The sequence below is a fragment of the Lepidochelys olivacea genome (genome assembly GCF_965140295.1).
Source record: "Lepidochelys olivacea isolate rLepOli2 genome assembly, chromosome: 2".
Classification (NCBI taxonomy): Eukaryota; Metazoa; Chordata; order Testudines; family Cheloniidae; genus Lepidochelys; species Lepidochelys olivacea.
Window position 1 is genome coordinate 259647082 of NC_140412.1, and position 26189 is coordinate 259673270.

At 44.5% G+C, this 26189-nt stretch overlaps 1 protein-coding gene across 1 annotated transcript in view; it reads left to right on the top strand.

The window, feature by feature from the left end:
- Positions 1–26189, top strand: part of GARS1 (glycyl-tRNA synthetase 1) — a 35551-nt gene that overhangs the window by 2671 nt on the left and 6691 nt on the right. Inside the window, exons 2-13 of the mRNA XM_084620957.1 lie at positions 1980–2081; positions 6329–6431; positions 8390–8531; positions 9758–9846; positions 11388–11464; positions 13083–13228; positions 14100–14249; positions 15857–16019; positions 17953–18117; positions 20986–21093; positions 22029–22174; positions 25069–25154. Of these exons, the coding sequence (XP_084477083.1) occupies positions 1980–2081; positions 6329–6431; positions 8390–8531; positions 9758–9846; positions 11388–11464; positions 13083–13228; positions 14100–14249; positions 15857–16019; positions 17953–18117; positions 20986–21093; positions 22029–22174; positions 25069–25154 (1477 nt within the window). The remainder of the gene's footprint in view (positions 1–1979; positions 2082–6328; positions 6432–8389; positions 8532–9757; positions 9847–11387; positions 11465–13082; positions 13229–14099; positions 14250–15856; positions 16020–17952; positions 18118–20985; positions 21094–22028; positions 22175–25068; positions 25155–26189) is intronic.

The window sequence follows — 26189 nt, forward strand, 5'->3', positions numbered from 1 at the left end:
ACCTGAGGGAGCCTTGACCTAGAGAGAGAGTGTCCCCATGTGACCAAGCCGGTGTTTCTTCCTGCAGCAGTGCCTGATGCAATAAGCTTTTGTGATCCAGGGGTGGATCCCTCTCTGCTTAGTTGTTGTTTGGGACAAAGCTGCAGCAAAATCTGCCACATCAAATAGTGCTGTGTGCTCCTCCTCCTCTGGGCTGGGCTCATGTCTTTAATTAAATTGTGTCCAGTCAGCAAGCATAATTGTTTTCTTCATTTTTTTCCTGCCCTGTGTGTCCAAGTCTTTTTCCTTGTCATACAGAACAAAGAGCCACTGCATGCCACTTTTTTGGTGCTGAATGCAAAGCAGTGTGATGAACTATTCTGAGCCTGAAGTAGTTCCCTGGACCCTTTGTCTTGACTTTCTTTCCTTGCAGACCCCCTAACTCAACAAAGCGGGGTTTGGTTTACTACTTTTTTTTTTCTCGTTCAGATCCCTCCCTCTGCCACGTTAGCCTGGAATTGCCGTTCAACCCAGCAGCCCTGGAGTGAAATTTTCACATTTTGATTACACTGGTTAACAGGAAGGAAGCAGACAAGTGCAGTTGCCAACTTTCTTTATCCACTGTGTTACAGTAGCGGACATGTAAAGTTTATTAGCCCAGCTTGTCACATTTTTTGTTCCCTCTTTATTTAATTCGCTTACTGTCAGTTCTCTCCCATTATAAAGTCAGCCCCCTCTTTCCCCAACCTGAAACATGAAATCCTAGCTGCAGCCTGTGTTTCCTGTCTCATTGCCTGTGTGCAGTGATTTCACTAGGGCTGAGCATCATGCAGGAGAAACAGATTGTAAACAAAGCTAACAGTGTAGAAAAAATAAAAATTGGGTTCACATATTTTTTAAATTAAAGAAGAGTAGGTACAGGAAAGATGCTAAACTGGGAGCACTAAACTAGGGAAGTTATTGATTTTTGAATGTACTTCACATCTGTAGCTGTCTCTTTTCTCTTGTTCCTTGCCTCCCAACATTTCTCCCTTAGTAATTCAAGATAAACAGGTTTTTTTTGGCTAGATAATTCCCTTTTGAGGGACGGAGGGAAAGACTGTTCATTTACTTAAAGTCAACGCAGGCAAGAAGCAGAATTAAGTTATCTACAGCCACTACTTACAATTTATATTGATGCAGCTGTGTTGGTCAGGGGTGTGAAAAAATCACACCCCTGATCCACGTAGCTATGCCAACAAAACTCCCTGCGTAGATGCAGCTATTGGCAACAGAAGAGTGCTTCTGTCAACATAGCAAATGTTGTTCAGGGAGAAGGTGGTCCTACACTGGCAGAAAAACTCCCTTTTGTTGGTGTCAGCAGCGTCTGCGCTAGGGGCCTATGCTAAATACGCTCTGAAGTGTTGACATAGTCCAAAAAAGTTTATAGAACCATATTATAGAGTATGTAGGGGTTAATAATTCCACATGATTGTTTGCCTGTCACATTTCATGGGTCCTGGGGGAGGGGAATCCTTACCATGTGGGATAGGGAAACCTTTCTATAACTCTTCCAAGATGATGGTAATTAGTCTGGTTCCAAGGCCTTACTGTGTTTTGCTCTCTCATAAAGTTGTGTTCATTTCCTACACTGCTTTGATAGCCTGCTGTTCTGAAAAAAAGCATGGATCTCTTTTCCATGAACATCAGAGAAACTCTAATAACCATAATAGTGCTTGTGCCTGTTCAAATGGACTTTTTTTTTAAGGGGGTGTATTCACACACTGAGATGAAAAAATAACTGCAAGTGGGTGGGAAACAGTTCTGAGATTCTTTACTGCTGTCAAACTCGGCTGATGCTCACTTTCCAGTTTCAAAGTGTTCCCCCACTTCCAGTACCATGGCCAGTTTCCATGTGGTTACAGAAACTCTCGGGCAGCCTTACGAGCGAGCGGAATGTCCCTCACACCTGCCTTTCAGAATGGAATTCACATCTTAGATTCTCTTGCGTTCTTCCTCAGGGAGAACTGGTAAGAAAACTGAAAGAAGAGAAGGCTCCCCAGGTGGATGTAGACAGAGCTGTAGCAGAGCTCAAGGCTCGGAAGAGGATCCTAGAAGCCAAGGTGAGTCTGAGAATTAGATCTGTGATCTAGAGGGTTTTGCATGAGCATACTTGAATTCCTACAGTCAAGTGGTGGTGTTTTTTAAATGCATACATTTAAAAGAGGAGGTGGAGTTCGGTGAAAGCTTGTCTATCTCACCAACAGAAGTTTGTCAATAAAAGGTATTCCCTCACCCACTTTTCTCTACATTTATGCTAGACTGGCTTGACCAGTAGATGCTATGTTCCAATCTACTTTTTTAACATAGGATTCATGTTATTTTATCAGCATGGGACCATGTCATCTCTTACCTTTAATTATAAAATGGTCAGTTCAGTGGCATAGATGGCAAAGGTAGTGATTGAGACAGCTTGATAACTTTCCTTACTTTAGTTCCTTCTGTGCAGCTGATTATTCCTCCACTGATTATGGTCGTTGGCTAGTTGTGCTATTTCTTTCCAGGTGATGCCAGCGCATTTAATATCCTCTGTTGCTGTCTTTGGACAGTTCTTCCTTGGCCTTCCTCGCTTTCTCTTTTCTTCCTTGCTGTTTGTGGCACAGAGATTCAAGAGCCATTCACCGTTGTCAGTTTGGATGCCTTCCACTGCTGTGCCCATGGCTCCTTCCCAGCCAGTAGAGTTGTTTTGTAACTTGCAGTCAACTTAAAAATCACATGTTATAAACAAATATCTTGCTTCTACATTGCTGATAACAGCTTATATTATCAGAAATGAAAGAATTTTTAAAATCCACTGTGCATGTCACTATTCTTTCTTTGTTTACTTTTTGTATTTCTGTCAGCTAGGAAAATGAAACCCCTGTAAAGTCACTTTATGTCTGTTTCACTTTTAGATTCTTTACACAATATTTGAGTTACAAACCTGGCAGGGGAGATTTTTGTTTAAAAATAATTCTGTTCACTGTAGCTTAAAACATTTTTTTTTAAAAATATTTCCAGTGACCATATTTTTTTTCCCCAAATTGAAGGCCAAATTTGAAGTTGTCAGTTTTTAAAATACAGTTCTGTTCTGAAAAGGGACTCTAAAATGACATTGTGGGGTTCCAGGTTTATTGTCTTGATTTCCAGATCAAATTTGCTCAATATATGAGTTAAAATACATTTTCCCCACACACCCCTAGCCAACTCTGCAAACTCACCTTGAGATCTAAGAGCAGGTTCTGGGTACTTTCTGGCTTGTATCTTACCAGATTAAAAAAAAAAATGGGGAAATTCTGTTGTTAGATACATTTGTGTAACCTTATTGTCTTCAGTGGTGGTGTACATAAACGGAGAGCGGAGGCTGCTCCTGTGCTTGGAACTCAGCTAATAATTACAGCACCGGAATCAAATCTCACTCTGGCCAGCTTTGAAGAACTAATTAAATTATTTAGAAGTTATTGTCTCTTAAGTCAGCAGCTATGACTGGAGATGCACACGGAGGCAATCTGTGTAAGACTGAGTCACTTTTCAGAGTGGAACCCTGCTTTAAAACGCACGATTTGCTCATAGCTAGTCTCGATTACAGTGACTAATTTTTTAAATCTGTTCTCTGGTTATGTCTTGTAATCCTGGCAAACTTCATTTAGAGAGGCAGTGAGTCAGGTTGGGAGTCTTGGCACCCCTTTCAGCCACTCCTTTTCCATGGGAAAGGCATGTGTAGGAGGATCTGGTGCAGTGGCCTGTTTGTCAGTTACACAGTTTGTGTGGGCTGTATTCATATTTGTTCTAGAATGACCTTGCAACACCAGCAAGCGTCCTCTTCAGCACAAGTGTTGATTATTGTCATTCCTGTTTGGCAAGGGTTCCAGCAGTGTGTGTTCATCAGTTGCAACTTGAGTGGAACGCAGCAGTGTGGATGCCTGCTGATTTGAGCAACTAGACAATATCATGCTGGCCCTGTGACTTCCACATTGGCTGCATATAAAAGAGAGGTGTTACTCTAAGTGGGCACTGTTGGCTTCCAAACCCTTAATTGTGTAGGGCACATCTGTGTTCGAGAGCTCCTCTGAGAGGATATAGGCCGGGCTCAGATACCACCTTGGAACCTGTTTCCATTTTCTCAAGTCAGTAGATGACTGAGCCCTTATGCAGGGCCCAAAGATGTAGACATTCCCCTTGCAGCTATCACATGTTCCCCTCTCCACTTCTTAAAAACAGAGTGAAGCCCAATAGTTAGAAGAGTCTCCACTCCTTCCTCGTAGTAACTGCAACACAGCCATCTTAGCGTTGCATCTCTAACAGTGATCCAGTGTGTATTGGTGGTAGGGCCTGGAATTGCCTATATTCTCCTATCGTTTTGGGTCCCTCCTCAAGTACTGACCATTTTTTGCCATTCGATGTCAGGCCACGCCTCTATCATTTCCCTCTTCCCCCGTCTCTTTGTCAGAAACTCATTCTTCCCGCTGAGAAGTCCTGGCAGATTTGAGATGTCTGTAGTCCTTACAGAATGTACTTATCTGCTTCCTCAGTGCGTACTTTAAAGCTAGTGTTTTGGCACTGTCAGCTCTCTTTGTTAAAATTGATATCAGTTTGGTTTTTTTAATCAGCTTAGATTATCAGATTTAGTAAATCCAGTTTACTTATTGGTAGGGGCCTACCAAATTTATGGTTCATTTTGGGCAATTTCATCGTCATAGGATTTTAAAAATCCTAAATTGCTTGATTTCATATATTAAAATCTGAAATTTCACGGAGTTGTAACTGTAGGGGTCCTGGCCCCAAAGGGGGTGGGTTGCAAGGTTATTGTAGGGGGATCGCGGTATTGCCACGCTTCTGCTCTGTGGCTGGCGGCGGCTCTGCCTTCCGGAACTGGGTGGCCAGAAAGCAGCGGCTGCTAACCCGAAGCCCAGTTCTGAAGGCAGCGCCGCCGCCAGCAGCAGCGCAGAAGTAAGGATGGCAGGGTCTGGTGTTGCCACCCTTACTTCTGTGCTGCTGCCTTCAGAGTTGGGCTCTCGGCCAGCAGCCGCCACTCTCTGGCCACCCAGCTCTGAAGGCAGCGCAGAAGTAAGGGTGGCAATATCACAACCCCCTACAATAACCTTGCAACTCTCCCTTTTGGGTCGGGACCCCCAGTTTGAGAAACGCTGGTCTTTGTAAAATCTGTATAGTATAGGGTAAAGTTGCACAGAAGACCAGATGTCATGGTCCGTGATGCACTTTCCATGGCTGTGAATTTGGTAGAGCCCTATTGGCTTGAAGTTAATAGGAGCTGCAGATGCTTTAGCATTCCTGAAAATCAGGCCTCTTTTGTTTATATGCTTAAATGTGGCTTTAGGTACCTAACTGCAAGCACCCAAGTTTGAAAATGTTGGCCATACCTCTTTAAGTTAGTGATCTAAGCCAAAGAACATTCAGAGTAAAAGGTTTTAGTTTAACCTTGCCGGAGTACCTTTGTCCACTTTATTTAGTTGTTTTAGAAACAAAAAATTCCGTAAATCATTTGTCGGAATAGATTCAGTTGCTAAAATGTCTTCTGGGGGGGGGAGGGGGGGAACCCATTGTTAATAATGAATGGGGTGGGTGCTCAGATGTCACAGCGAATGGGCTTGGTGTAAGAATCTGTATTAAGTGGGAAGACTGAAATTCCTATACACTTGTTCAATGAAAAGTGGGTGTCCTCTCTGCATATCTTTTGTCATAATGTGTGTTGATGATAGGTATTAAAACTTAATGGGGCAAGTGACATCTAAGGCATATGTTCCAAGTCTAAACTGTTGGTTTTTATTACCAGCATCGTTTTACAGTAATATGGAATACATGCAATTGTATTTGCTCTGTCTGATATTTGAATTCAGATAACAAGAGGATGGTATAAAACATATTCCTAGTCTTCAGTCAAATGCTACCATTAGACATCCGATACCTACAGCTTATATTATGTTATACCAAAACCCCAAGTGTCTCAGAGGAAATGTGCTTTAGAAGTAGTCATTGCCCACTGTACAGATGGCTAGGAAATTTCTCCTCAACATGTCACAACATGGATGCTCTTCATAATCCTGGTAGCATCCAGAACCTCCCAATACTTGTGCAAATGTTTAAGCTCACAGAGCTCACTTTTCAAACTTGGTGGCTAAAGCTGGCATTTGGACATTCACGTTAGCAGTTAGGCACATATCTTCCAGTTTGAACATCCCGATCTGGGAGGTGCCTGTGAAGGCTACTTTCGAGCAAAGGTCATTTTGTCCCATAATGGTGATTGAGGAAGGATTCATTTTACTGCCAGTAACTGGAACCGTTATTTATTTTCTCTCTGCCTGTTTTACAGGAGCTGGCTTTGCAGCCCAAGGATGACATTGTGGACAGAACTAAAATGGAGGACACTTTGAAGCGGAGGTTTTTCTATGATCAAGCTTTTGCTATTTATGGAGGTACACGCTTAAACCAATTTAAATTCTAATCCCTTTAGGGTAGAGTGTCTCTCTACATGATTGTGAAGTGCCATGTTCACCTGACATGCTACATTGTTGATGATGATAATTAGGGCTCCATGTCTGTCATAGAGGTCACGGAAGTCATGGGTTCCCTGACTTTCCGCAGCTTACGTGACTTCTGCAGTGGCCGGTGTGGCTGATCCCAGGCCTGCCCAAGCAGCTGCTCAAGGGCCAGCCACACCAGCCATTGCTGGAGCAGCTCTGCAGCCAGCCTGAGCGGCGGTCCTTTAGGCGGCCAGAGCAGCCGCTGGTGTGGCAGTCCCTGGCAGCTGGATTCTGTGACTGGCCCCAGTAGCAGCCTCCTGACACCCCCCTCTGCAGCGGGAATTTTTGTTTCTTGCCAGTGACCTGTCCGTGACTTTTACTAAAAATACCTGTGACTAAATCGTAGCCTTAATAATAATACTATGAAACATCAGTGGGTTTTTGGAAAGTTGGCTTTACCCAGTCTAGAAACTTCTTGAAAGTCACCTTTTTTTCTTTCAAGTATGTGTGGGCGTGAATTCCATCTTGTGCTTTTGGACTGTAAGTAGGAAGATCAGAGAGAATATAAGCTGTCCAGGGAACTAATGGAAATAGGGTGGCTGGGGATTTTTTTAAAAGCCAAGTGACTACCTTCTTTCCTAATATCCGTACGTCTTTCTCTGAACTTTTCTGGCCAAGTTAATGTTAACATCACTCAAATACCAGATTCTGCCACTGCCATCGATCCTGTTACTGCGGTGAAACTCTTTTCAAGGAGTTGCACTGAGCAGGTGGCTAAATGTGGCAGTCCAACCTTTTCAGATAATCAGATGTGAGTATCCATTAGAGCAGTGGTTCTCAACTAGGGGTATGCGTAGAGTATGCAGAAGGGGTACATCAGCTCCTCTTGATATTTGCCTAGTTTTGCAGCAAGCTATATAAAAAGCATTAGCCAAGTCAGTACAAACTAAAATTTCATACAGACAATGACTTGTTTATGCTGCTCTATATACTATACACTGAAATGTAAGTACAATATTGATATTCCAATTGATTTTATTTTTAATTATATGGTAAAAATGAGAAAGTCAGCAATTTTCTGGTGGTAGTGTGCTGTGACACTTTTGTAGTTTTATGTCTGATTTTGTAAGCAAGTAGGTTTTTAATGTGGTGAAACTTGGGGTACTCAAGACAAATCAGACTCCTGAAAGGGGTACAGTAGTTTGGAAAGGTTGAGAGCCACTGCATTAGAGTAGCACTGTCTGTCAGGCTGCATGTGTTTCCTGTGTGACCTCAGATTCCAGAGTAAATTTTCAGTGTGGCGTTTACTGGACAACAGTCTGGGCCTTTCTGCTCTTTTCTTTCATTGGAACATATTTGCTACTCTCCTTTCATCGTTAAGTATAAGCTGGTGGGTGTCTGAAGGATGCATTCTGTTACAGTACAGCTTCCCCGCAGAGTATACAAGCGTCCATCTTCTCTCTGTATTCAGCTCCCGCCTTCAAATACGCTTCTTCCACACACTCCCCAGGAATAATCCACTGGAGGGGGAAGTGTGGTTTGTTTGTTTTATATAACGTGTATCTGAATCTGGTTGAGTTTTGGCCACAGGCTGATCACCCAGTGCATTGTGAGACTGAACTGTATTAACTTTCTCACCTAGGGCCCAATTCTCGTAGGTGCTGAGCCCTTCCAGTACTTCTCAGGATCGATCCTTCCCATTGTAAACTTTCGAAGGCAGAGCCTGTTTCACTCTAGTTCCTACGAAGCAGCTCGTACTCAGAGGGTGCTCAATAAATAACCCTGGACTGACACCTAAAAGTTGAAACATTGTAGTTGGTGGGCTTTTGGGGTTTAGTTTTTTGGTTTTTTTTTAATCAAAACAAACTGCTGTGTAAGATTGTGTGACCCATATGTTACTTCTCTTGTAGGTGTTAGTGGCCTGTATGACTTCGGGCCTGTTGGATGTGCTTTGAAGAACAACATTATCCAAGCTTGGAGGCAACACTTTATACAGGAGGATCAGATTCTAGAGATAGACTGCACCATGCTCACCCCGGAGCCAGTTCTGAAGTAAATATGGGTCCTTCTCTCTTGCAGTGTGTGTTCATTTCTGGTAGTGCTAGATTTCTTCCCAAGCCCATGTAAAAATAACCGGAGGAATACGAGACTAGGTCACCCAGTTTGCTACCCTGTTACCCTGTAGCAATGCAGAATATCTAGGTGGCTGCACTTAGCTAGGTAGTTCATGGAAGCTGCTGTTCAAGTAGATATCTACCGAAGGTTTGTATATGGGCCCCATTCTCATAATGGCTGAGAGCCCCGCAATCTGTAATGGATTTATCCTCATAACCCTCCTATGAGTTAGGGTAATGCTCTTATCCACATTTTACAGATGGAGGAACTGAAGAACAGAAACTAAGGGTCTCACAGGAAGTCTGGCAGAGCAGGGACTTGAACTCAGATCTTCCAAATTCTAGATTAGTGCCCTAACCACTGGACATTGCTTCCTCTCCACGTGGAAGCATGGCAGAAACCACTACTATCCATTCATGGTACAAATGTAGTACTAATGAATGGTACCAGCCGTGGAGACTGAAGTCCTTTGTTTATCCACAGCACAGGTAGAGCACAGAAAGCAGCAAAGCAATAGGCCTCATACAGCTCCCGAAGTGTGTCTCAACCCTGCCCAGGAGGCAACACCTCGAAGGGTGAGAGTGTAATTCAGTCTCCATACCTCTCCCATCCCTAGCACCTCTGCGAAAACTGCCAGACAGGATGCTCAGTATGTTCATGGCTGTATGGTGTGGTGTAGATGCTTTCTGGGAATTGGGCTGAGACCATGGAGATGGCTCACTGAATCGGCACTGGATAGTAAAGACTTTCACCTCGTAACAGCTTGGGTCACACTCAAACCAATGACGGAAGAGTGAGTGTCCACATGCCACTGCCAGACACCTGACCCATCGAGTTCCCCTACAAATGCATCCTTATCTTGCTCCAGTAATTATGCAGTAAACGAAAGAGAATGTGGTGCTATTTTACTGGCCCAACGTATTAACCTAAAATGGATTCAGGGGGTATCCAGGCTTTCTCAAGGATCCTTATGGCCACAGACAATTTCTAAATGAGGAAACTACTAAATACGGGTCCATAAACTGAAGCAAGAATGAGCCTGCACTTTGGTTGCATGGTTTAGAGGAGATTTCTTCAATGTCGGTCTTCACTGTGGGCTCACATACTACTCTGGTGCTGTCAAGTGACACTATGTGTTTCTAAAGTAGTGTCTTCCGTTCCAGGACCTCTGGCCATGTAGAAAAATTTGCTGACTTCATGGTGAAAGATGTGAAAAATGGGGAGTGTTTTCGTGCTGATCATCTCTTAAAAGGTACATTCTGAGGCCAGGACTGCCTGAGAGATTTCTTGTGTGTGCTTTATGCTCCGTAGGGGAATGCCCTGCTTATTGAGGATAGACGAGATGACCTAGTAAGTATCTTGCATATTAATGTCTATGGTTCACTAAGGGAGACAGTCACCCCAGTGTTGGTGACCCTTGCAAGACCTCCACCCCATTTAAATATTGTCTTAAGGTCTAAAGTGATGCATGGGACCTCTGCTGTGGAATGACTTTCACTTAATAGAAATACCATACAACGAAGATCTCATTTTTATTTTCTAATAATTCATAGATTAAGCCACAAGGGATTGTTGGATTATCTAGTCTGGCTTCCTGCATAACAAGCCTGACCTTCCATCTAACAAATCTAAACAAAGCATATAAAGGCTATGCTTTGGTCTTATTTTTCTTATTGTTCTGATGAGTGAAACTTGCTTTTTGATCGAATCTCAGGTTAAATTTACTAGAGAGATGGTTGCAGGACAAAGCTGCTGGACTGCATTTGTTTCGTGGAAGAGGCATTTCAAGGGTTCTGTTGAGCCTGATATGCTTAGAATCTAGCCTACGTAGCGGGTTTTAAACATGCACCCTGGGCATTTTCTCAGGTTGAAAAATCAGTGTGATTCTTTACATTGATTTGTATTACCCAAACCATGGAATCCTAGACATTGGAGATGGAACAGAGCTGCGTCTTGTCCATCCCCTGGTCAAGTGAAGGATAGGTGCAGTCTAGCTTTAAATGGCTCATGCCATAGGGGCTTCCATCATTCCCCTGGTGATATTGTTCTGCATCTAATAGATACTAGCACTAAGAAATGGTCTCAGAATATTCAACTTAATATTTTCTTTGCCTTTATGTAACATGCTAACCAAGAGTGTGTATGTCCCCTCTATGACTGATTCACAGAGGAAAGCCACCTGTGTTACTATCTGCTAGTGGACCAAATCATTTTGCTCAAGTGGTAGAGATCTGTACTTTGGATCTAGAGGTCCTGGGTTCGCTCCCCACTGATAACTTGCCCTGTGGAGGGTCGCTACACTTAATAAGAAAAAAAAAAAGGGCTGTACAAGCCAATAGCAGTGAATTCGTATGTATGTGCATGAACACACGAGAGAAGGAAAAGCCTTTCTGAAACGGGAACAGATTTCACTCTCGCGCCTCCCGTCCCTTACCCAGAGCCCCTTTAAAATAAGGGGTGGGGGAGGAAAGAGTGACACAGGAACTGTTTGCTAAATATACACAACATGCCCTATCCTGTCCCCTCTCAACAGAAAACTAGAGAATGTCAGAAATGACAAATTGGAAACACTGGGCCACATCCTCAGCTGGTGTAAATCAGAATAACCCACTGACTTCAGTGGAGCTACGGTGATTCACATGAGCTGAGAATCTGGCCCATTGTATTTTGTCCAGTGGGATGTACATGCATTCTCATGCTTTATAATCCTCTTGATTCATTTAGTTTTAGGATTAGAGTGGTTCAGTGATATTGCTCAAATGTGAACTGATTCCCTACTTCCAATGCTTATAGCTCACTTGCAGAAGCTGATGTCTGACAAGAAATGTACAGCTGAGAAAAAGACTGAAATGGAAAACGTTTTAACGCAGGTCAGTGCTTGAACAGGACAATGAAAACTTGATAGATGACGTGGCAGAGATGAGGTGTGGTACAAACATCCAAGAGTGGCATCCTTTCCCATTTCCCTAAGAGAAGAAGCACATGCCGCTTCCCACATCTGTTGTTAACTTTCCAATGGGCACCGTTTTTTCAAGCAGACATGAGGGCTGTAGCATTAGACGTAAATGTCCAAATCAAGCACATCCCCCTATATGCACATCGGTCTCTTAAATATACTTATTAAGGTGCTGCTTTCCTGAAAGGAAATGTTCTATTGGAAAACCGCTCAGAGGGCCCTGTCTGTACCAAAGTCGCTATAGCGTCACTTTGTAACCGAGGGCAGGATTTGTGGACCTTGCTCAGATGTCTGTACCCAAGGTGCTCATTACCTCATCGGGCTCACTGTGCCTCTATGTACAGGAGGTTTTTTGGTTAAGCAGATCCACCACCTATTGCTCTTCAGAGAGAGACTGGTCTCATGCATGCTTCTGCAGCCAGATGGTTGCAGATCTGTTTAGAGAACATTCTCTGTGACCAGCCTAGTGAGGAGGATTGCACCCCTGTTGAGCCCCCTGCCCCCCACTCATACACAAGGCTCAGCTATTTGGGCCAGATGCGAGGGACAAGAATTATATCTGTAAGGTTTAGTGGTAGCTTTTTAAATAGTTTTTGTACTGGATCAAAACCTGCAGTGATGTCTCTAAACACTTGGGAATTGTTTCTCTATAAGAATCCCAGTGTGCAGTTGCTCTTGTTTACAATTAGAATGGTTAGTGCTGCAGGCTAACATTCCTGGGCTGCAGTGTGTAAAGATTTGTCTTCATTTAGTTTGTTTGTTTTTTAACGTTCGTTCCCATAGCTTTTAGAATAAGTGCTTTCACAGCCACACACTGTGGTGCAATACACAGTACTATATCTGGAGTCATAGAGTCCTGGTCAATAACTCTTCCACAGTACTGCACTGAACTTTGACCCTATTACATTTGTCTCTTTGTGCTGTCCCCTGCTGTAGCTGATAGAGCTAGTAGGCAGTCCCCTTGTGGAACCTCTTTGCTGCTGCAATCAGCTTCTCTGCTGCAGATCTGCTCTGCAGTGCTATAATGCAAGGTGTGATGCTTGGCATGTGTTGCGTCTGGTGCACCAGGTAATTACAGGGTTGTGGAAGGAGGCAAAACACGGCAGAAATTGTAGTTGACTTTCTTCTTCTCCCTCCCAGCAGTTCCTTTTTTCTGTCTCCCTCCTGCCCTGGCTGGTTTGATTGGAACTGTTCAGAAGTAGGTTCTGTGTAGGTCCTTGTGACTCCGCTGCCACTTCATACCCAACCTCCCTTGCAGAGCTTGTACTTCTAAAAAGAGTGCAGGCCTTGAAAGGCTCTGGGCTGCAGCTGATGTTAAGGTGGATCCATAGGTTTTTCAAAACTTTTTCTTCCATCCCTGCTACAAACCGTAGCCCGCACCCCAAATAAAATACTGGGTTCCAGTCCTAAAACAATCTCTTCCAGGGTGTCCCTGACCTCATGTTTAATAATAGATGGGAAGGGGGCGACCCGTCACTGCTTCAACCTTGCCTTGTAATTTTAAAAGAACCATACTTGTGCTTTGTTGCTAGTTGGACAACTACAGTCAGCAAGAGCTCGCCGATCTCTTTGTGAATTACAACGTGAAGTCTCCAGTCACAGGGAACGACCTGTCCCCTCCTGTGTCTTTCAATCTGATGTTCAAGACCTCCATTGGGCCTGGAGGAAACATGCCGGGGTAGGTAGCAGCCTCCTGCTGCCTATTTTCTTTGGGCATGTGGCTAAGAGTGTCCGTAATTTTCCATTGCCCAGGATTGGAAATGAGGTCCATACGAAATGGAAAGCAAACCACATTTCATCTCAGGCAGCCTTCCCTCCACAAATCGCTCCTGCCCAGTCTTTCCCCCAGGCTGCTTTAGAGCTGTTATTGCAAAATAGATTCTTAAGGTGAGGAGGACCCTCACGGCTGTAGTAGCCCATGCAGTTCTTGGACTCCCACTCTGCTTGAGAGGCCATAGTGGCTGGTGGATGTAGGCTAAACTGTATGGCACGGGGCAGCAAGGCCCTGTGAATTGCAGCAGGGAGGGCTGCCACCTGTGCAAGGCCTGGACTCCTGTTCCCCATGCAACAGAACATTATTTGTTCCACAGGTGTCCATGACCTCTGTGACTAAGCAGGAAGGGACATGAAGCTAGTCTGTTGTAATGTTAGGTACGTAGCAAAGGTAGCTATCATTTGTGGTCCATGGCCGCCATCTAGGTTGATGCACTAAAGATTGAACGGGGGACCTCCAGAGCTAAAAGCATAGGCTGCTACAACTTGAGCTAAAGATCCAGGCTCTCTAGCTGAGGCTGTAACAGACTCATTCTCTGTGGACTGGCACAGAGCGGGACATGGAACACCCACTCACCAGGGGGCTATGTGAGCATTAGCACCGGAAGTCTTAAATGAGCGTAGACAAAGACGAGGTCATGGCTAATCTGTGTGGGTAATTTTGTGCCTGGAATTAGAGACCTGAGATAAAACAAGCCTTCCTCCTTTTTGCATCAAAACAATGTTTGTCTTGCTTCCCCGTCCAGTCACGCACCTATGTCTTGTTTTTTTTCCAGCTATCTGAGGCCAGAAACTGCACAGGGAATTTTCCTCAACTTCAAACGCCTTTTGGAATTTAACCAAGGCAAACTGCCTTTCGCTGCTGCCCAGATTGGAAATTCCTTCAGAAACGAGATCTCACCCCGTTCTGGCCTCATCCGAGTCAGGTACTGCAAACCGTCTCCCCCAGCAGAACATCTGGCAGGTGATCAGCTGCCTCTGGGAACATCAAAGCTCCCTCTGACCTAAGTGTCTCTTTCACTGATTTTCCGTCCACTCTGCTCTTTGGAAGAATGTCTTGTGCCTTGTAAAAGGCTATTAGTAGCTGCATAATAAACGCCTTAAAAAGTAATCAGAGTTTACTGGCCAAGAGTATCTTGGTTATGAGACTCTTGCTTCAGAAACATTGATAAGAATTTGTAGTAGGCATGAAAACTTGGCATTAAAACATGGTTAGACCTTGGAGTAGTTTTTTTTGTCTCAACCTTAGATCATATGACAAAGAACAAACGGGGACTTTATCTCTTAGATAAGGTGCTACGGGACATTAGTCAAGCAAGAGACCTTCAGATCTTCAAAGCCTTCTGTTTACAATAGGTGGCATCTGAAGTGGGTACAATATTCAATTTCCCTGCCCTAGAATGCACTAAGAGTACCTCCTAAAATGTTCATGGAGTTTCCACAGACTTCAGTGGGGGTGAGATTGTGCAGCTAAAGCTTTGAGGAATTTACCCTTAAGCTGATCACTTTGTGCGTGGCTAGTTTTTTAAAAAAAGAAAAAGAAACCTGCCCACCTGACAGAGCTCATAAAAGCTTGGTAGGGAAACCAAAAATGGACCCATTTCACTTTTTAATGATGGCCTTAGTATTGAAACTGTGTCTTTCTATGTAGATATCTTGTCTCCTGGTATGTTTGGCATTGCAGCTCTTGTTCGCAGACCCAGATTCTGATCTTTGATTGAAACTTCTTTAGCTTCTGATAGATGTCAGTGGAGTTACTCTGCAGTTACACACGGTGCATGTTGTAAAATTGATAACTGAGTAACATAATGACATTTTATGGCATTAGCAGGGGTGCAGTGGCATTACTGGCACTGAGGTTTTTTCAGCCCTCCTGTTCTCTTTGTTTCTGACTAGATCTCACAACATTATCAGGGTGAGGTCAGGTCGTAACTTGGGTGGGAGACCTCCAGAGGACACAGATGATTTAGGAAAGGATTTGAGTATTTCAGTAGGTGGTGTTCTTCCCTCTGAGTCAGTGATGTGATAACCAAGGTCTAAATCAGTCATTCTCAAACTTTTGTATTGGTGACCCCTTTCACACAGCAAGCCTGAGTGCCGACCCCCCTTACGAATTAAAAACTCTTTTTTATATATATTTAACACTATTATAAATGCTGCAGTGAAGCTGATTTGGGGTGGAGGCTGACCACTCACAACCCCCCCATATAATAACCCTGTGAGCCCCTGAGGGGTCACAACCCCCAGTTTGAGAGCCCCTGGTCTAAAGGCTTCCAAGAGAATTTGTAGGTACCTTTTAATAGAAGCTAAAGGGGGGGAAACCTCCAACGTCTGAAGAAAAGTGGCATACTTTCTAATCTCAGTCTGTTCCCTTGGTACTGCACTTGTTGGTGTTTAAACTCCTGATTTGAGTTTTTAACAGGCTAGAGCACATTGAAAAGGCTGGTGGGAAAGGTTCTTTGTGGAAAGTGTGATGGTGGTTTATATGCAGAATAGGCATTAATGCTAGCATCTGGCTCTGTATTCTGCTTAGAGAATTCACCATGGCAGAAATTGAGCACTTTGTGGATCCCAGTGAGAAGTGTCACCCCAAGTTCCAGAGCGTGGCAGATCTCCACATCTTCCTGTACTCCTCCAAAGCCCAGGTCAGCGGGCAGTCCGCCCACATGATGCGTCTGGGAGATGCTGTTGAGCAGGTAATGTTACTTGAACAACCATTCACAACTTAATTCTATAGCATGCTTGCAGGGGTAAATTAATTCCAGACGTGTAAATCAGGAATACCTTCATGGAGTCCAGTGGAGTTACTCCACATGGGCACCTGTGAGATCAAAATCTGGCCTTCATCAGTACTCAAGGGACACAGTCAGGTAGCACTGTCACATAGGTTAGGCTTCTAGGTTAGTTTTTGGGAGAGGGAGCATGTTAGTGGTACAACACCTGCTAAAAGGCTGTGGGCAGCCTGAGAATCCAGACTCCCTTTTTGCATCACCTGGCACCAATACGCTGTGTGTTGGGTTTGAATCCCCAAAACCCTGATTCTTCATCCGAGTGAGTTAAAGAGAGAACACGACTGGTCACCTAAAAACAAACACTGACTGATATAATACAGAAACCCATTTAGATTGAAAATCCTTTAGGTTGGAGGCCATCTTTTTGTTCTGTCTGTGCAGGGATTAGCACAGTGGGGTCCTGGTCCATGACTAGGGATGATAGGCATTACCACAATGTAAATAACATGCACTGTTGTATAAAAGTATACTGTTACGTCTGTACGTTTTGGAGACTTTTTGGTGCAATTCCTTGTTGATACTAGATATTTGTAACAGAACATTGGTGACTGTGTTGTACTGATGGTATGAGATGACTGGTAGCGCAAGGGGAGGGGTTTGTCTTGCAAATTAATAAAAAAGAACAAAACAACCTCACACAAACTGTCAATACAATAATTAAAGATGATTCATCAATAACTCTGCTCAAATTCCCAGCAGCCAAAATGATCTCTCTGTGGAGGGGTGGGGCCAGAAGTGATGGGAGGGAGTAAGAATACTTTTGTAGACTCTTTCCCTATCCCTTCCTTTTCATCTTAGCCTCTACATATTTTGTTCTTTAGGGCCTGATCTGAACCCTTTGGACTCAATCCATTCTTTAATCTGGCCCAGAACCTTTCCTCCTCAGTCAGCTCCTCCAGACCCTCTAATCCTGTTAATCATTTTTCTTTGAACTCTCCCCATTATGGGGCCCGTGCATTGAGCCTGGTAGGCATGGGTTCCCAACTGCCTTACAGGCATTCCAAAACACCTCCGGAGGTCACTTTGTAGAAACCCATTTTAGAGGTGGAAAATCAAGCACAGAGAGGCCGAATGACTCGCCTAAGGTCCCACAGCAAAGCAAAGGCAGTACTGGGAGCAGAACCCAGGAGTCCTGATTCCCAGTTTCCCTGTCTTACTCGTTAAACCTTCCCTCCATAATCTACAGAGCTACACTTCAGTATTTGAAGGTGGCCTTTTCATAGATTCCAAAACCAGAAAGGATCATTGTGATCATCTGGTTATGACTTCCTGTGTAACACACACCGTAGAACTTCCCCAAAGAAAATCCGAGAGTGCCTCTTTCAGCAAAACATCCACTCTTGATTTAAAAATTGCCCGTGATGGAAACTCCATCATAACCCTTGGTAAATTGTTCCAATGGTTAATTACTCGCATTGTTAAAAATTCACACCTTTTTTCCCATCTGAATCTGTCTTGTTTCAACTTCCAGCTGTTGGCTTGTGTTAGACCTCTCTCTGCTAGACTGAAGAGCCCACTGTCAAATGTTGGTTTCTCTGGGTACGGTGCAAAGCCGTGATACGGTATTCTGCTACCTGGCAAGTTCAGTAGTTTCAGTCACAAATGATGCGCTCGCAGCTCTTCTGTTGGGAGATTTTCCTGCACAGTACAGAGATTTTGCTGGACTGAGCTCATGATGCAGTGGGTTTCAGGACACATATTGTATCTCAATTTACCACGTGCAGCAGCAAGAAGCTGTCCCGCAAAAGTGAAGTAGTGTCCGCTGTCTCCAGTCTTTCTGAGGCGACAAAATGTTGTTGTGGAAAGTAACAAAGTGTGTGTTTCTCTCTCTCTCTAGGGTGTGATCAATAACTCTGTACTAGGTTACTTCATTGGCAGAATCTACCTCTACCTTACGAAGGTTGGTGTATCCCCGGATAAGCTGCGCTTCCGACAGCACATGGAGAACGAGATGGCTCATTATGCCTGTGACTGCTGGGATGCAGAGTCCAAAACATCCTATGTAAGTTGCTGGATTAAACCTACCAGCAGGGTCTTGAGTTGCATGTTGCACTTTCCCCATGCACTGATATGTTCCTAGTCTGGCACGCTACTAGTGAGATGGTCTCCCAACTCTGTCTATTAAAGTGAAGAAATTCAACAGGTAGGTTTAAGGCTCCTCTCTGCTCAGCTTCATGCTCGCACAACTCAATTGACCGCAGTGGAGTCACTCCTGCTGGACTACTGCTGCAAAGGGAACGTTCGCCGCCGTGCAGAAGGAACACGTAATGTAAACCCTAGTCAGAGGACGTAAGTGGCATGTGGATGAATTGCACCCAAGTGAGAAGAGAATCGGGGCCCTATGGTTTCCAGCTTGTTACCCCAATAAAATCAGTGGTGGAGGAGACTCTACTGCTGGAGCTGTGGGCCCAAGGCAGCTTCCTTCCTGCTCCATCCCCAGCCCCCCTTTGACTATGAGGGCTAAAAAAGGACTCCCTGCTGCTGGGAAAGCTACTGCTCTAGGAGCTGTTTTCCCAGGACCTCTGTTCCTACTCCACTCCTGCTCCCCCTTTGCTGCTGGAAGAATTTTGTGATGTCGGGACTTAGTGTACACTGTGCTTTCCTATGATTGTTTGTTGGGCTTTTAAGATCTTGTGTGTATATATTTTTTTTAAGTGAACAGGAAGGTTTGTTAGGGGTGTAGCAGATTTTTAAACCCTCCTTATTGCATGTTTTTAGAGAGCTTATTGCTACTTCTATTAATCTCGATGGTGGTCTTTATATTAATCAGCAGTGATATTTTTGAACGGAAGCTTCTTAGGGGGCTCTTCTATTGATCAGTTATGGCGACTGGAAAGAGAAGAAACCTCACGTGTGAGAGAATCAGATCAAATCTTTTAGCTGGAATTGGGTAGGGTGAATGAGCAGTTTTTCCCATTAGAGTAAAGCCCTCTCTTTGCACCTGACTAGTCTTTTCAAGTGGGACGGGGTACACTAATTCTCAGACTACTGAAACTACTTTGAGAACTCCGAGGAATTGAATCACAAGACAGGGTCAGAAGGCTGATGGGATTCTGCCAGCCACTACGAACGAAAGCCCTACCATCGCAGTGATCGTCTCATGGCAGATCCCTGCAAGAGGCTCTGTTGAAGTCAAGAGGTCCAAACTGGGTTGTTTCTGCATGCCCAAGGGATGGCCCATGCAGAGCCCATTACAGGATGGGGACTTTAGGAACACAGTACCGGAAGGGACCTCCTTGGTCATGGAATCCAGGCTTCTGCTCTTCTAGGTTTGGATAGCTGGTTCAGTTAATTAGGAGTTTGCTTTAGTTTAAGATATGAGTAAGGATCTTTAGGTTTGGCTCTGTGTGGGTAAAAATACAAGTGTTCTGGCTGAACACTAATCATTTCAACTCCTTATTGAAGTAGCTGAGGGGTTAGCCATCAGTAGTGTCATCACAGCCCACCAATGGATGATGTTACTATGTGTAAAGTTGTACCAGACTTTTAATATCAAGAATCACTGGAGCTTGCCTGAAACTGAATATAATCCCTTCATAGAAAAAATCCTGTAGAACTGAAATCCTTCTCTGTTCCTACAGAATGTTTAAACCAACTTACAGAATTCTGTAGCAGGGGTATAACTCTGCAGAATGGCTTAAAAATTCTGTAGGAAGGTTATCCTTGTCTGTTATATCTAATAGGTTTTTCTGTCATACCCTATTGGTTTCCTCCCTGTGAAATTCTGTAGGACTTTCCTGCATGGAATGTGTTGGAGCACAGGGATGTTTCCTGTACACACATCCTCTTCGGGTATGTCTACACTGAAGAAGAGGTTTGTGTAAGCACGAAAGCATCTGTCTCCCCAACAGAAGTTGGTCTAATAAAATGTATTCCCTCGCCCACCTTGTGTCTCGAATATTCTGGGACCAACACGGATAGAACAACACTGCATGCAGCACATCTGAACATACCCAAGCAAGCTTTGAGCTAGCTACCTCAAATAGCAATAGCAGCGAAGCTGAACAAGCCTGCCCTGGATCCTGATATGTACTTGAATGGCTAGCCTGTACTGCCGTGGTGTCTGGGCTATCTGCCGAGCCTGCTTGGGTATGTCTGCACATGCTGCATTCGCAACTCTGATTGCAGTGTAGACAGACCCTTTGAGTCTTTCTGTTGCCAATTAGAATTCCATGCAAGCAGGTTTTGACTGCGTATACATGTGGGTGCGTGTGTGCACACGCACGCCAGAATGTAGGGAGAAGATCAACGCGCCTTGTCTCATTTATGGCCACGTTGTAAACCAAACAGCTCAGTGGTTTTACTAAAATATTTGGAATTCATTGGCAGTGCTTTGTGCAAATTAATTTGGTCACAGACTCTTCCTTTCCACACAGGAACGTATGCAAGGAAATGCTTCAGTCAGTTGTGAATCATATGTTACTTAGCAGATCTTAAGCATGGCATCTTTGAGAGTTGTAAAGAGGCAAGTTGGCTACTCTGCCCCAAGCTCATGAAGTGATAAAAGCCTCAGTGATACCCAGTTACTCAGCTCATCTCATGAACGCTTACGTGAATGTAAAAAATGTACGCTGTTACCCAGGTCCTCTGCTGGTGTAAGTCTGTGTAGTTTCACAAGCCTGGGTAGAGAACCTGGCCCTGCATGTATATGCACCTTGTATATTACATAACTGGTTACTTCTCGAAGCAAACGGAGGGCCGTTCAGATTAGGGAGGTGCTGGTGGAACTAATGCTGCTTATCATAACAGAGCTAATTGGATAGCAAAACCAGGCCTGGGAGCATGGCGGGCTTAGGGGCACACAAACATGTTTCATGGCTAAGCGAACAAAAAAACAGACGGTTAAAAGCTTCCACTTTTGCTTTTCTAGGGTTGGATCGAGATTGTTGGTTGTGCTGATCGCTCCTGCTATGACCTCTCCTGCCATGCCAGAGCCACCAAAGTTCCACTGATAGCTGAGAAGCCTCTGAAAGAACCCATATCCTTTGTGAATAAAAGAGTTCTCCCTAAAGCTAGGTAGCATCTGAAACTGAAATGTCCTGAGGCCTGTGCAGGTCTGGTCAAAGTTAGACCTTTGAGTGAGTGTCTAAGTTAAATCAGGAGAGCGTGATGCTCATAGCAGTGTAATGAATATCTTTGGGGCTGACCCAGCAAAGACTTCAGCGGATGAGTAACTTTACTCGGGTGTGTAAAGTAAATACAGGCCAAAGTTTGTTTCCTGGCTCCTTGGTTTCCATTTGTTTATTTTCATGAACATTTGAAACATTATACCAGTTACTTGCGAAAGAACTTTGGAGCATTTAAAGAAGGGTGTGAACCCATTAAAAGGTAAGCGGGTGTGGTCTGCTCAGAGGATTCAACCTGCCAGGCTGTCCGCTGGCTCAGGACCACTGATTTCGCACCCCCATATGTCACCTTCAGGGGGTTGGGAGGGACTGCTTGCCAGATTGCCCTGGTACCTATCTGGCGCATTTTCACTGAGGTGGTGAGCTGCGACTGGCTCTGGGTCAGTGGGGAAGGCCTGGTGGGCCTTTTCTTGAAGATATTGGATTAGATTCTGTTCTTGGGTGCACCAGTGTAAATCTGGAGTAACTAACTGAAGCCATTGGTGTCACTCCAGATTACTCAGGTGTAACTGAGATCAGAAACCAGCCCAGTGTGTAAAAATCTTGCTCTAATAGCGTCCATATTCATGCACGTATATGCTGGTCTAAAGTACTGACAGACCAGGAAGTGAACAGTCCCTCAGAGGTAAGCTCTCAAACCGGTGTCAGCACCGAATAAGGTACGATGACAAAACACGGACCCAAATTCTGTAGGTGCTGCCGTAATTACATCTGTTACCCAGTATGAACTAATGAAAGTGTCGGGTCAGAGTGTCCTCTGAGCTCTATTTCCTTAACTGCTCTGTACAAAACAGCCAGTGTTGTTCAGTTTGAGGCAAATAAGGGAGCCGTTGGCAAGGCCTACAAGAAGGATGCGAAGCTGGTGCTGGAATACCTTTCCATCTGTGACGAATGTTACATCAGCGAGATGGAGAAGCTGCTGAATGACAAAGGGTGAGAAGGCCCTGGGTGTGGGGCTGAATAAGATTTTCTTAGCAATTACCTACGCCAGGGATACCCAAAAAGCTGCTTGAGTAAGCTCAGTGCATCCTTCACCAGCCTTGCCAGTAACGGAAGGCCACGATAAAATGGATCATCTGCAGTTTTTACTGCTGGTGGCTCAGCCGAGAGGCAATTCTTTGCTGATGGATAGAATACATGTAAATATTAGGGTTATGTGCGCTTATGCTTTGGTTTTAAAAGGTTTACATGCAAACTAGGTGCAGCCTGCTGGCTCCTGGCAAGCTGCCCTGTGTGTCACGTAGGAGCCAGTCCTGCAAGGTACTGAATGTTACCTCTGAGGGGGTAAGAGTCCTCAGCTCCCACTGACTTCACTGGGAGAGGAAGCTGTTCAACAGCTTGTGGGTTGGGGCTCACGAGCTGGCCAGCACTGACAAAGGCGGTCAGGTCTGTTCTGAAATAAGATGCGTTCACATGGGAATGATTCCTGCCCAGTAGGGATTTCTTGGTTCATCAACAGGCTCATAAGAATAAGAACATGAGTCTGGCCAGACTGGGTGAGACCCATGGTCCACCTAGCCCAGTATCCTGACAGAGGATTTCTGGCAGAGGCCAATGCCAGATGCTTCAAAGGGAAAGAACAGAACGGGGCCATTACCAAGCGATCCATCCCCTGTCCTCCAGTCCCAGCATCTGGCAAATGGGTTTGTCGAGCTATCATTGGGTAAAACACGGGTGGCAGCAGCACGGGTGGCAGCAGCCAGTCTGACTTCCGGTGCCATTCGGGTTGTTGCGGTGCTAGAGAACGGTGAATATGGAGGGGCCGGGCACAGCCCCGTTTAAGTAGGTGCTTTCCGGTTGGTGAGTTAGGAGGCTCTGCCTGACTTCAAAAGCAGCATCGTTACGTTTCTGAGCAGGGTTAGTTTAAAAAAATAAATAAAGCTGCAGCTCCTATGTTGTTTGAAATAGCTTGTGCAAAACAAGCCCCGTGGAGTGACTGATGCGCTGTGTGGGTTTTCCCCCCAGTATTAGAGCCAGTTTGGTGTTTTTGTAAGTGTTTCAGGAGTGTCAAGGTAACTAAAGTGCAGGAAAAACACTACTTGTAATTCATCCAAACCAGACCTCCGAGACTGAGAAATTATCGCGGGGGCGCATTGGTCCCCCAGGAGAAAGTTAACCCAATTCCTTAACCCTCCAACGGAGCAAAGCAATAGCAGCATTTTTCAGTGGACGTAGCTTTTACCACAAAGGATGGCAATAGTTCAAACGTGACTCCCTGACGCATCCACATTCAGGATGTGCCTCTCTAAACGTAATCTCCTCTGGAAAATTGGTCTCAATGCAGGCAGCTTGGCACACAGCCTTTCATAAATGCACCCATTACTGTGTTACACACCCTCCTGGAAGCCATCAGGTTAGTATACCTGAGACACCACTACTGATTCACCAGCATGGGTGCACGGAGCCAGCTGTGTGCTGAAGTGCCTGTGGTTAGACCTGCTTTATGGATGGTTAAGTTTAGATGACTCTGTTCTGTAGGCGGCTGCCATACAAAATGAAGCAGAGTTTGTACTACAGCAGCAATTTGCCAGCTGGAAGTTTAATAAAATCTTTCCTGTTTGTGAACTGGATATTTAGGGCCAGGTTGACATCAGTGGGAGTTCTGCCTGACTGAGGACAGCTGGGGGGCCAGGAAGGGATTTGCTCCCCCTTCCCCCAGTGTATTTTGGGGTGTTTGTGGTTTTTTTAAAATTTCCTTCTGAAGCATCAGGGATGGCCATGGCTGGAGATGGGACATAGGGTGGGGAAGGCCAGGGCTCTGAGGTGGCACCATGCAGTCTCTCGGGTGCTTGGCTGGCTGGTCCTCAGATGCTAAGAGTCTAACTGATCGCCATATGTGGGGTCAGGAGGGAATTTTCACCAGTCAGATTGGCAGTGACCTGATGGTTTTTGGGTTTTTTTTTGCCTTCCTCAGCAGCATGTGGGTGCAGGTCACTTGCCAGGATTATCTGGCTGTATCTCATTCATTTCCCTGCCATAGTGGAGGCCTCAGACACTGACGCACCTCGGTCCCTGCTATTCTCTGCCTGTGGCACATGTCTAGTCTCCTGTGGGCTGTAATAACTTGGCCTAAGTTAGGTTGTTGAGTTTAATGTGTGGGTACTGGGTGGTGCTGGTAGCCTGTGCTATACAGGAGGTCGGATCAGTTGATCTGGTGGTCCCTTCTGGCCTTATACTCTGACTGTTAAGGATTTGGCCCTATAGCAGCTGTGGGTTAACTTTTTTTGTCCGCCTTGAGAGAGCAACACCAAATGTTGTAGGAATCAGTCAAAAATAGATTTTGGCCCATCCACTTGTTTGGGAAGCTTTAACAGATCAATAATATCTTTGATTTTTCCAATTCCCATTCAGAGGTCAGGTACTCTCCATCAGAACTCAATTGACATGAAAAGTATGTGTGTGTTACAATACATGAGAAGTCTGGAATGAATGAATGTCTGGTTGTCCTGTGGTTAATTTTTCTTTTTCTGTATTTCACCCTGGAACCCTTCCATATTGTAATTGAATTTGCTCCTGGCTATTCACCACATTGCTTTTATGTTCACCAATGATTATGAAAAATTTTATTTTACAACAATAATAAAAATGCTAGTATTTAAGTATTTAAACTTAAAACTTAAATAAAACTTTAAGTATTTAAAAAAAAAAGAGAGACGTGCTACTTGTTTCTTCCTTTGATCTCTGGAGTTTGAGCTGACTTTTCTGTATAGCCCCCAAACCAGTTTGGTTTTTTATGTTTAAAAAAAAAACCCAGCAAAACGACATAAGGGAAAGTGATATAACTAGTTTTGTTGACTAATACTAAAGCACTGGTATTTTCTTTACAGGGAATTCACTGTTGAAACTGAAGGGAAAACTTTTCAATTAACAAAGGACATGGTCAGTGTGAAGAGATTCCAGAAAACACTGCATGGTAACTTCATTTACTTTTTAAAAATCTTAGAGATGGGAAGCTGATCACAATACATTTTGAGTGCAGGAGAGATAAGCAAATCTGAAAGTTGTGGCCAAAATTTTGAGACTTAGGTGCTTAAAATTAAGCACCTAAATCAGTATATAGGTTCCTAAATAAGTGGCTCAATCCCAGAGGTGCTGAGAACCTGCTGCTTTCATTGGAATTTCATTCAATGGAAGCACCTTGGTAAATAAAGTTATTTTTATTACGGTGCCTAAGTTTAGGTACCAAGCTTTGGGGCTAATGGTTTTTTAAAGAAATGTTCCCTCTGTTTTCAGATGAATTATTTCCTTTCAGGGTAAGTTCCAGCACAGGATCAAAGTTGGTCAGACAGTTATTTATAGGATTCCATCTTATAAAAGAATCACTTTCTGTAATTATCAGTAGGCAGACTGCCTTCTATCTATGGTACTTACATGGCCCCCATTACCACTATAGGTGAGGCACCTACAATGTTCAATGTATTTAGCCTCATAACATCCCTGTGAGGTTCGGCACTGCTATTCTCCCCATTTTAGAGGTGGAGACTAAGGCCCAGAGAGTCTAAGTGACTAGAGCTGGTAGGAAAAATTCCCCCCGAACATTTTTTCGTTGTTCGCTGATTTGTCAAAATCAAAATGCTTCGCAAAACTGTTCAATTTTGACAGACTTCCGACACAACCCAGGCTTGGTCTCCTGCCAGCTCTCCCACCTGGGCTTCCAGGGCCCACAGCTCCAGGATGGCTCGCCCTGAGGATGGCCTCAGAGTCAGGGAGCCCTGGGCTTCCGAACTCTTGGGCCAGCTGGCTCCTCAGTCTGCTCTAGGAGTTGTGTATCTGTGAGTGTCACAGCTCCCAACTCCTTAGCAGCCCACCAAGAGATGGGCTGTGGCAGGGCCTGTGCTCCCAGGGCTTCCAGGCTCCTGACTCCCCACCAGGCTGAAGACGAGTTTAGTCAGTTTCATTGCTGCCATTCAGCGATGGACAGTAGAGAACACTGACAGTCGTGTCAGTT